This window comes from Scyliorhinus torazame, chromosome 9 (assembly GCF_047496885.1).
Source record: "Scyliorhinus torazame isolate Kashiwa2021f chromosome 9, sScyTor2.1, whole genome shotgun sequence".
In the NCBI taxonomy this organism is placed as follows: domain Eukaryota; kingdom Metazoa; phylum Chordata; class Chondrichthyes; order Carcharhiniformes; family Scyliorhinidae; genus Scyliorhinus; species Scyliorhinus torazame.
Window position 1 is genome coordinate 53818580 of NC_092715.1, and position 12144 is coordinate 53830723.

The 12144-nt window shown below is 47.0% G+C and overlaps 1 protein-coding gene across 25 annotated transcripts in view; it reads right to left on the reverse strand.

Moving 5' to 3' along the window:
• LOC140429207 (sorbin and SH3 domain-containing protein 2-like) overlaps positions 1-12144 on the reverse strand; it is a 1121994-nt gene that overhangs the window by 180647 nt on the left and 929203 nt on the right. For all 25 annotated transcript variants that reach the window (XM_072515915.1, XM_072515921.1, XM_072515920.1 and 22 more), the window contains one exon: positions 11610-11779. In XM_072515915.1, coding sequence (XP_072372016.1) covers positions 11610-11779 — 170 coding nt within the window. The remainder of the gene's footprint in view (positions 1-11609; positions 11780-12144) is intronic.

A 12144-nucleotide genomic window follows, 5' to 3' on the forward strand; every position in this document is an offset into this window, starting at 1 on the left:
TAAACCTACCACGATAAAACATTTTTCCAAAACCATTCAACAAGTTTCATCAAAGGCGATTCACATAGTTAAATAATTACTAATGTTTTCGCCCAGATCATTTAGAATTGATTTTTCTTTGAAAACAACTACTTTTTGTTTTCAGTTTTGCTGTGTAGACATTATAGTCAGATGTTCATACAATTTTGCTACTGCAGGCCAAGGCACATTATAGTACTGAAACAGTAAATATATTCAATAGTGTGCAAAAATGGAAATTTAAGCCAAGCTAAAAATTGGCAGAGCTGGCATCCTTCAGCAACTGTATACAGAACATGCACACTTTTATAAGAGTTTGCATAATCCCACAGGTCAGTTATATTAAATAATTTGAATACTAAAGCTCTTTTCCATTGTCTCTCTCTCTCTCTCTTTCGTGTCACTGACAGCCTGTTCACACAAGGCTTTCATAACAGCTTCATCTTTGTTTAAAAATTAACCTCTGTCCAGTTTTGGTCTCTTTCACGTGAGGCCTTGGAAAAGGTGCCAAGAACCACTATAGTAATTCCCATTTGAAGGAATCTTGCTCGTCACGATAGGCTAAAAGTTAGAACGTTGCAATTTAGAGAAAGGTAGACTTAGGGGCACAGTCTGAGGTTATTAAGCTAACAAAATGAACAGACTGCGTGCCAGTTGAAGGGGTCCCAATTATAAGTTTCAAATGTCCAGATGTAGGTTAGAGGGCAGGCAGTGGTTTGTTTAGAATCTTAGAACCAGTACAGTGCAGAAGGGGGCCATTCGGCCCATCAGGTCTGCTCCAAACCCTCTGAAAGATCACCTTACCCACGCCTACTCCCCCACCCTATCCCCAGAACCCCGCCTAACCGGTACATCCTTGGACACTAAATTTTAGCCTGGTCGATGCACCTAACCTGCACATCTTTGGACTGTGGGAGGAAACCGGAACACCCGGAGGAAACTCGCGCAGACACAGGGAGAAAGGGCAAACTCCACACAGACAATCAAACTCGGATCCCTGCTGCTGTGAGGCAGCAGTGCTAACCACTGTGCCATGCCGGGAGAATAGTGGACCCCTGGAACAGACTGCCATCTCCAAAGGTGAATACGGATTTGCTGAATTACTTCAAGTGAGAGCTGGGCCCATTTCCGGCTGACCTCATTTACAAGATTTTTCTAATCACTCAAAGTTTTAGTCAGATCCTCTGTGGACCTCTTAAGTTTTGCCTGGGCGGGTCAGAGAGTTGCTGGTGCTGATAAGTGGCTCTCTCTCATTTCTGACAGAAAGTAGAGTATGACAGGGAATCCAGGGACAGTGATTTCCTGGACTAGTTTCAATTGACAAGGTGGGTCTGAGGGGAATTTCCTTAATTCTTTTCCCTCGAATTTGCCTGAGGAGTTACTATCTGGTTTTTGCAGGAGATATTAAGCTGAGGCCCCAACCTGCTCTCTCGGGCACTATTTCAAAGAACAGGGGAGCTATCCCTGGTGTCGTGGCTGCTATTTATCTCTTAATAAACATCCCACAAATGTTTTCAGGTCATTAGCACATTGCTTTATTGGGGGAGATTTGCTGTGTGCAGATTGGCTGCTGTGTTTCCGACATTACAAAAGTGACCTACACTTCAAAAGCACTTTGAAATATATGGCGGTCATAAAAAGTGAGGTATAAATGTAAATATCTCTTTCTTCCACCTGTTCCAGAGTAAATGTGAGGTCATCCATTTCGGTAGCAAAAAAAGGAAGGCAGATTATTGTTTGAATGGGTGTAAATTGAGTGGCGGATACTCAGCGAGATCTTGGTGTCCTCGAGCATCAGTCGCTGAAAGTAAGCGTGCAGGTACAGCAGGCAGTAAAGGCGGCAAATGCTATGTGGTCTTTGGAGCAAGAGGATTGGAAGTATTGGAATAGGGATGTTTCACTGCACTTGTACAGGGGATTTGTGAGGCCACACCTGGACTATTGTGTGCAGTTTCGGTGTCCTTATCTGAGGAAGGATGTTCTTGCTGTGGAGGGAGTGCAGCGAAGGTTTACCAGACTGACCCCTGGGATGGTGGGACTGTCATATGAGGAGAGACTAAGTCGGTTAGGTTATATTCATTAGAGTTGAAAAGAGTGAACGGGGACCTCATAGAAACATATCAAATTCTAACAGGATTTGACAGGTAGATTCAGAAAGAATGTTCCAGATGGTGGGGGGAAATCCAGAACTAGGGATCATAGTTTGAGGATAAGGAGTAAACCTTTTAGGACTGAGGTGAGGAGAAATGTCTTCAGCCAGAGAGTGGTGAATCTTTGGAGTTCACTACCACAGAAAGTAGTTGAGGCCAAAACGTTGTGTGATTTCAAGAAGGAATTGAATGTAACTCCCGTCCTGCCCGTTCTCCATAAGCCTTCGACCCATTACCAATTAATAATCTGTCTAACTCATGGCTGATCGGCAAAGGGGGGGGGCAATGAGCCCCCCAAATAGGCTGATCACCTGGAATGTTCGAGGGTTAAATGGGCCGGTCAGTAGGACACGTGTGTTCACGCATCTTAGGGGGCTGAAGGCGGACATGGTAATGTTGCAGGAGACGCACCTCAGAGTAACTGACCAGATTAGATTGAGGAAAGGCTGGGTCAGTCTGGTCTTTCACTCAGGACTAGACTCAAAAGCTAGAGGGGTCATGATCCTGATCAATAAACCAGTGGTGTTTGAAGCGGGTAGAATAGTCTCGGACGTGGGAGGTCGGTACATTATGGTCAGTGGGAAACTGGAGGGGGTGCAGGTGGTAGTAGTAAATGTGCATGTGCCAAATTGGGATGATGTGGAGTTTATAAAGAGGATGCTGGGGAAGATGCCGGACCTGGACTCGCACAGGTTGGTAATGGGAGGGGACTTCAACACAGTTATTGACCCTGGCTTGGACCGGTCAAGCTCGAAAACGGGCAGAGTGCCAGCAATGGCAAAGGAACTAAAAGGGTTCATGGAGCAGATGGGTGGGGTGGATCCATGGAGATTTGGGCAGCCGAGGGTGAAGGAGTTCTCCTTCTGCTCACACAAGCATAATGTGTACTCCCGGATTAATTTCTTTATTTTGAGCAGGGCCTTACTGGCTGGGGTGGTGGACACAAAGAACAAAGAAAATTACAGCACAGGAACTGGCCCTTCAGCCCTCCCAGCCTGCGCCGATCCAGATCCTTTATCTAAACCTGTCTTCTATTTTCCAAGGATCTACTTCCCTCTGTTACCCGCCCGTTCATATATCTGACTAGATGCATCTTAAATGATGCTATTGTGCCCGCCTCTACCACCTCCGCTGGCAAAGCGTTCCAGGCACCCACCACCTCTGCGTAAAAAACTTTCCATGCACACCTCCCTTAAACTTTCCCCCTCTCACCTTGAAATCGTGACCCCTTGTAATTGACACCCCCACTCTTGGAAAAAGCTTGTTGCTATCCACCCTGTCCATACCTCTCATAATTTTGTAGACCTCAATCAGGTCCCCCCTCAACTTCCGTCTTTCCAACGAAAACAATCCTAATCTACTCAACCTTTCTTCATAGCTAGCACCCTCCATACCAGGCAACATCCTAGTGAACCTCCTCTGCACCCTCTCTAAAGCATCCACATCCTTCTGGTAATGTGGCGATCAACTGCATGCAGTATTCCAAATGTGGCCTAACCAAAGTCCTATACAACTGTAACATGACCTGCCGACTCTTGTACTCAATACCCCGTCCGATGAAGGCAAGCATGCTGTATGCCTCCTTGACCACTCTATCGACCTGCGTTGCCACCTTCAGGGTACAATGGACCTGAACTCCCAGCTCTCTCTGTACATCAATTTTCCCCAGGACTCTTCAACCGTATAGTCCACTCTTGAATTAGATCTTCCAAAATGCATCACCTCGCATTTGTCTGGATTGAACTCCATCTGCCATTTCTCTGCCCAACTCTCCAATCTATCTATATTTTGCTGTATTCTCTGACAGTCCTCCTCGCTATCTGCAACTCCACCAATCTTAGTATCATCTGCAAACTTGCTAATCAGGCCACCTATACCTTCGTCCAGATCATTTATGTATATCACAAACAACAGTGGTCCGAGCACGGATCCCTGTGGAACACCATTAGTCACAGTTCTCCATTTTGAGACACTCCCTTCCACCACTACTCTCTGTCTCCTGTTGCCCAGCCAGTTCTTTATCCATCTAGCTAGTACACCCTGAACCCCATACGACTTCACTTTTTCCATCAACCTGCCATGGGAAACTTTATCAAACGCCTTACTGAAGTCCATGTATGTGACATCTACAGCCCTTCCCTCATCAATTAACGTTGTCACTTCCTCAAAGAATTCTATTAGGTTTGTAAGACATGACCTTCCCTGCACAAAACCATGCTGCCTATCACTGATAAGTCTATTTTCTTCCAAATGTGAATAGATCCTATCCCTCAGTATCTTCTCCAACAGTTTGCCGACCACTGACATCAAGCTCACAGGTCTATAATTCCCTGGATTATCCCTGCTACCCTTCTTAAACAATGCGACATTAGCAATTCTCCAGTTCTCCGGGACCTCACCCGTGCTCAAGGATGCTGCAAGGATATCTGTTAAGGCCACAGCTATTTCTTCCCTCGCTTCCCTCAGTAACCTGGGATAGATCCCATCTGGACCTGGGGACTTGTCCACCTTAAAGCCTTTTAGAATACCCAAAACTTCCCCCTTCTTTATGCCGACTTGACCTAGAGTATTTAAGCATGCATCCTTAGCCTCAACATCCGTCATGTCCCTCTCCTTGGTGAATACCGATGCAAAGTACTCATTAAGAATCTCACCCATTTCCTCTGACTCCACGCATAAATTCCCTCTTTTGTCTTTGAGTGGACCAATCCTTTCTCTAGTTATCCTCTTGCTCCTGATATACGAATAAAAGGCTTTGGGATTTTCCTTAACCCTGTTAGCCAAAGATATTTCATGACCCCTTTTAGCCCTCTTTATTGCGCGTTTGAGATTTGTCCTACTTTCCTGATATTCCTCCAAAGCTTCATCAGATTTAAGTCGCCTAGATCTTACGTATACTTCCTTTTTCATCTTAGCTAGTCTCACAATTCCACCCGTCATCCATGGTTCCCTAATCTTGCCATTTCTATCCCTCATTTTCACAGGGACATGTCTGTCCTGCACTCTAATCAACCTTTCCTTAAAAGACTCCCACATTTCAAATGTGGATTTACCCTTAAAGAGCTGCTCCCAATCCACATTCTTTAGTTCCTGCCGAATTTTGTTACACTTGGCCTTTCCCCAATTTAGCACTCTTTCTTTAGGACCACTCTCGTCTTTGTCCATGAGTATTCTAAAACTTACGGAACTGTGATCGCTATTCCCAAAGTAATCACCGACTGAAACTTCAACCACCTGGATGGGATCATTCCCCAATACCAGGTCCAGTATGGCCCCTTCCCGAGTTGGACTATTTACATACTGCTCTAAAAAAACTCTCCTGGAAAGGGGTACTCCACGATCACAATCTCAGACCATGTTCCGCACTGGGTTGACCTGCAGGTTAGTAAAGACAGTAACCAGCGCCCGAACTGGAGGTTGGATTTGGGACTTTTGGCTGACGAAGAGGTGTGCGAGCGGCTGAGGAAATGTATTCAGAACTACCTGCAGGTCAACGACACGGGGGAAATTTCAGCAGCGGTGGTCTGGGAAGCACTGAAGGCGGCGGTCAGAGGAGAGCTGATCTCGATACGGGTCCATAGGGAGAAGGTGGACAGGGCAGAGATGAACCGACTGGTAAAGGAGATACTACAGATCGATAGGAGGTATGCGGAGACCCCAGAGGCAGGGCTTTTAAGGAAATGGTGGAGGCTACAGGCGGAGTTCGGCTTGTTAACCACAGGGAGGGCAGTGGAGCAGCTGAGAAAGGTGAGGGGAGCGATCTATGAGCATGGATAGAAGGTCAGCAGAATGCTGGCGCAGCAGCTTAGAAAGAGGAAGGCAGCCAGGGAGATAGAGAAAGTAAATGACGGAGATGGGAACCTGGTTGGAGATTCAGCAGGGGTGAATAAGGCATTTAGGCATTTCTACAGTAGGCTGTACAGGTCGGAACCCCCTACGAGGCTGATGGGGATGAGGCACTTCTTGGAGGGGCTGAATTACCCAAAGGTGGACGGGGAGCTAGTAGTAGGGCTGGGGGCCCCGATCGGGTTGGACGAGATAGCGGAGGGTCTGAAGGCCATGCAGGCGGGTAAAGCCCCGAGGCCGGACGGGTACCCAGTGGAGTTTTCCAAAAGGTTCTCTGGGATATTGGGGCCGTGTTGATGAGGATATTCAATGAGGCAAGGGAAAGAGGGTTGCTGCCCCCGACGATGTCACAGGCTACGATTTTGTTGATTCAGAAGCCGGAGCTGTGTGGGTCCTACAGGCCGATATCCCTGTTGAATGTGGAAGCCAAATTGCTGGCCAAAACTTTGTCCTCCAGGATTGTGGATCGTGTTCCAAACGTTATTGGGGAGGACCAGACGGGGTTTGTTAAGGGTAGGCAGTTGGTGGCCAATGTGAGAAGGTTGTTAAACGTGATCATGGTGCCCCCGGAAGGTAGGGAGATGGAGGTAGTGATCGCAATGGATGTAGAAAAGGCTTTTGTTAGGGTAGAATGGGATTATCTGTGGGAGGTACTGGGACGGTTCAGATTTGGGCAGGGCTTTATTGACTGGGTCAGGTTACTGTATCAGCTCCTGTGGCAAGCGTACGGACGAATAGGACAACATCGGACTATTTTAGACTACACCGGGGGGGATGAGACAGGGATGCCCCCTCTCCGCACTGTTGTTCGCGCTAGCTATAGAGCTGATGGCAATTGCTCTGAGAGTCTCAAGGGGCTGGAAGGGGCTGATCTGGAGAGTGGTAGAGCACAGAGTCTCACTCTATGCAGACGACCTGCTTCTGTATGTATCGGACCCAATAGAGGGGATGGAAGAAATCATGAGGATTCATGGGGAATATAGCCGGTTTTCGGGGTACAAGCTAAATATGGGGAAAATGAGATGTTTGCAGTCCAGGCGAGGGGACTGGAGAGGCGATTGAGGGAGTTGGCATTTAGATTAGTAGGGGGAAGCTTTAGGGACCTAGGCATTTAAGTGGCGCAGGAATGGGACTGGCTGCATAAATTAAATCTGGCCCGACTAGTAGACCAAACGAAGGATTATTTCGCACTTCCGTTGTCACTGGCTGGGAGGGTGCAGACGGTGAAAATGATGGTCCTCCCGAGATTCCTGTTTGTATTCCAGTGTCTGCCCATCTTTATTCCGTGGTCCTTTTTTAAACGGGTTAACAAAGTGATCACTGGCTCGTTTGGACGGGCAAGACCCCACGAGTAAGGAAGGTAATGCTTGAGCGGAGTCGGGGAGAGGGTGGGCTGGCGCTGCCAAATTTTAGTAACTATTACTGGGCGGCGAAGATAGCCATGATCAGGAAGTGGGTGGTGAGGGAGGGGTCGGCATGGGAGCGTATGGAGGTGGCTTCATGCAAGGGCACCAGTCTGGGAGCATTGGTAGCTGCGCCACTGCCGTTCCTGCCGGCACGGTACTCCACCAGCCCCGTGGTGGTGGCAGCTCTGAGAGTCTGGGGGCAATGGAGGAGACATGTGGGGGCAGAGGGAGCATTAGTCTGGTCCCCAATCTTTAATAATCACCGGTTTGTCCCGGGAAGTACGGATGGGGGGTTCCAGATATGGCGGAGAGCAGGGATGGAGAGGATGGGGGTCATGTTTATAGAGGGGAGCTTTCCGAGTGTGAGGCGCTGGAGGAGAAGTTTGGGTTGGCGAGGGGAAGCAAATTCAGGTACCTGCAGGTGCGGGACTTCCTACATAAACAGGTGTCAACCTTCCCACTCCTACCACTAAGGGGAATTCAGGACAGGGTAGTTTCCAGAGGGTGGGTGGGAGAAGGGAACGTCTCTGACATTTACAAGGAACCTATGGGGTCAGAGAAGATGCAAACCGAGGAGCTGAAGCGCAAATGGGAGGAGGAGCTGGGAGGAGAGATAGAGGATGGTCTATGGGCAGACGCGTTGAGTAGAGTCAACGCGTCCGCAACATGTGCCAGGCTCAGCCTGATACAATTCAAGGTCGTTCTACGGGCTCACATGACAGTGGCCCGGATGAGCAGATTCTTTGGGGTGGAAGACAAAATGTGCGGGAGGACCAGCGAACCATGTCCACATGTTCTGGACATGTCCGAAGCTTAGGGGTTTTGTCAGGGGTTTGCAGATGTCATGTCCACGGTGTTATAAACAAGGGTGGCACTGAATCCAGAGGTGGTGATTTTCGGGAAGTCGGAAGACCCGGGAGTCCAGGAGGAAAAAGAGGCATTCTCACCTTTTCTTCCCTGGTAGCCCGGAGATGGATACTATTAACTTGGAGGGATTCAAAGCCCCCGAAGTTGGAGACCTGGCTATCGGACATGGCGAGCTTTCTCTGTTTGGAGAAAATCAAGTTCGCCTTGAGAGGGTCAGTGTTAGGGTTCACCCGGGGGTGGCAACCGTTCGTCGACTTCTTCATGGAAATTTAATTGTCAGCAGAAGGTGGGGGGGGGGGGGGGGTAATAAAGGTGGGACCTGTAAGGAAGGGAGACGGCTTTTGCACTATGTTTATAGTTTCATGTATATTGTTTATTTTGTTGTTGTTATAATACCAAAAATATTTCAATAATATGTTTATTAAAAACAAAAAACCTGTCTAACTCCTCCTTAAATGTACTCACTGTCCCAGTATCCACTGCACCCAGTGGTAGAAAGTTCCACAGATTCACAACCCTTTGGGAGAAGTAGTTTCTCCTCATCTCTGTTTTAAATTTGCTTCTCCTCATCCTAAGACTATGACCTCTCGTTCTAGAATGCTGCACAAGAGGAAGCATCCGCCCCACGTCTACTTTATCCATACCTTTTGTCATCTTGGATACCTCAATTTGGGCTCCCCTCATTCTTCTAAAGCACCGTTGCTCACGTGCTTGTCCTGCTCTCAAGTTTGCTTCATCTTTTTGAACAGATAAAGATGATGGACAACATGCACTGTATGGGAAGTGTGCACTGGGATCAATCAGGAAGAATTGTTCTAAAATAATCAGCAAAAGTAAAAGTGGAGGGCTAGAATTGTGACTGGGGGCAAGTGGGAACACTGTGGCCATGAAGAGGCAGGGAGTAACTGGGCCTAGGATTGTTGTCCGGGTTATCTTCATTGTGGATAAGGTCTGGGAGATTTGGGGTCTCTGAGACTTAATGGAATTGGAGTTTAGAAGCATGGCTGTGAGTGCAACAGGACTTCTAATTATATAGACAGAAATTTAGTCTAGACTGAACCAAACATGTTCTAAAGGAAGCACAGGCATTCAAATCATACTGTTCACAACTTCAGGACTGTCGAAGGCACATCACAGCCAATGAAGCACTCCTGAAAGTCTTTCCGTCACTGTAGTAATGCAGGTAAACCTGACCTTCATCTGAGAAGGAGTATGTATTGGTCTGGACACTTGGAGACAACTCTTATCTTTGAATACACTTTAGACGCCAGTTAGCATATCAGACAGTAAGCTGTCAGCCTGTGCTCAAGTGTCTGGACTGGGTATTGAACCCCTGACCTTCTTATTCAGGCAGGAATGCAACCATTGAGCCAAAGTTAATACCCTTATTAAATGCTGTAATATGCATCACATACGATTGTGTCCAACTGTACAAAACAGGATAATTTTGTGGGGATGGTGTGTGGTTGATGGGGCGGCAAAATGGCTAGCACTGTTGCCTCACAGCACCAGGGACCCGGGTTCAATTCCGGCCTTGGGTGACTGTCTGTGAGGAGTTTGCATATTTTCCCCATGTCTGCGTGGGTTTCCTACGGTTTCCTCCCGCAGACCAAAGTTGTGCAGGTTAAGTGGATTGGCCAAGATAAATTGCCCTTCGGTGTCCAAAGGTTAGGTGAGGTTACGGGGATGGGGTGGGGGAGTGGGCCTGGGTAGGATGCTCTTTCAGAGGGTCGGCGCAGACTCGATGGACCAAATGGCCTCCTTCTGCACTGTAGGGATTCTACGATTCCAAGAGGTTTAAACAAAGTTTTAACAAGCCGAGCATCCAGATTTGAAAGTACCACCCTTTGTAATGTCTCTATCTTATCCTTTCAGCAATAGCTGACACGGATATTTCCTGATCAGCAGAAATCTCTGTTTTCATATCAAATCCCCTCAAATGCCACATCATATACAAATCAAGAGTGGGGCTGACAATATCAGTGAGCTGGATTCATACGGTCTGGGATGTGTGGACACTCCGAGAATGTGAATTCCCCCATCCCACCCCCACTATTTTATTGAAGCAACCTTTAAAAGAGAAGCAAAGCAAATTGACATGTCATTTGTGGGCAGCACGGTAGCACAAGTGGATAGCATTGTGGCTTCACAGCGTCAGGGTCCCAGATTCGATTCCCCGCTGGGAAACTGTCTGTGCGGAGTCTGCACGTTCTCCCCGTGTCTGCGTGGGTTTCCTCCGGGTGCTCCGGTTTCCTCCCACAGTCCAAAGACGTGCAGGTTAGGTGGATTGGCCATGATAAATTGCCCTTAGTGTCCAAAAAGGTTAGGAGGGGTTATTGGGTTACAGGGATAGGGTGGAAGTGAGGGCTTAAGTGGGTCAGTGCAGACTCGATGGGCCGAATGGCCTCCTTCTGCACTGTATGTTCTATGTTAATCTAAGTTAACATTCTCTTTTACGTCAGCTAATTGATTCTTAGCATATGCATGAATCCATAGCTTTGCACACTATTACAACACAATGAGCAGAACTGAAGAGCACATCAACAGGAGGAAAAGCTCTAGATCTCAGCTTAAAATAAAGGGACCTGTATGACATTGGTGACCTTTTAAGAAAAGACCATCATTTCTGACCTCACAGAAACTCAGTATTTTCTTAAGTTCAGAATTATCCACAATGCTGCTTTGACAACATAACATGTCCAACAAATACGCTTCAAAGCAGCTTAAAGATTGATCTGTTTTGTCATATTTCACAAATCTTCAGGGGACTAGTGTGTCAATACTGGAATCTACAATCTGGGCCGTCCGACTGGAAGAGATATCCAAAATCTTGTGGATCATTACATTAACAAATATCAGCATTATCGTTACACACCCTTTCTCCCGAGGTTTCATTCAAAGTCATTCGTTAGGATCATTATCCCTTTGGCTGTCTGAAGCTACTGTACCTCGGTGGAGATGCTGAAAAGACTTTCAATAAAATCCTGTCTTCAACTAAAACAGCATTATTCATATTCCCAGTCATTTATTTTATACAAGGTCTGAAGAGAGACCTTTTGAAAGTTAGCAATGAATATTTGGCAAGCAAAAATAAGTTTAGTCCCATAAACACCTCACACGTCGTGATACTGAAGAATTGTAGAACACTGACGATTACTTGGGAGTCAGAAAGTGATAAAACATGCGATTGGTTAATTTGCCAGAAATCACCCTCCACATTGCAGGTGCAAGGTGATACCCAAGCTTCAAACAGTTTCTCGAAAAGGCAGCTGCCAATCCCGAACTTCCTATTGCACGTACTGATGGTAGGCTAATTCCTTACCTTGAATTCTGGATGGCGAAGATGGGGAAGAATTGGTTAATGACCTCCTGGTTATTCCATGGAGGTCAGCACTGCTCTTCTGCATTGTGTGATCACTCTGTGCTCTCTGATGGTTCACTGAAGGTTCGGACTTCCGCCTCTTTCTGTAGTCGCTGGCAGGACTTGCGGCACTAACAACAAATCGAATCAGATGAACTGCGTTACTGTCCAACTTACGTTTCTGCACTTACTTAATGCAGGAAAACTGAACTCTGCTGAAATCACTGGGCAAGTACATTTGATAAGGTGCCTCATCAAAGGTTATTGCAGAAAATAAGAGCTTGTGGTGCAGGGGGTAACATATTGGCATGGATATAATATTGGCCAGGAAACAGAGAGTAGGCATAAATGGGTCTTTTTCTGGTTTGCAGGATGTGATGAGTGGTGTGCCACATGGATCAGTGCGGGGGCCTCAATTCATTACAATTTCTATAAATGTTTTGAATGAAGAGACCGTGCTATGGTTTTAAATTAGCTGACGGCACACAGATAGGCA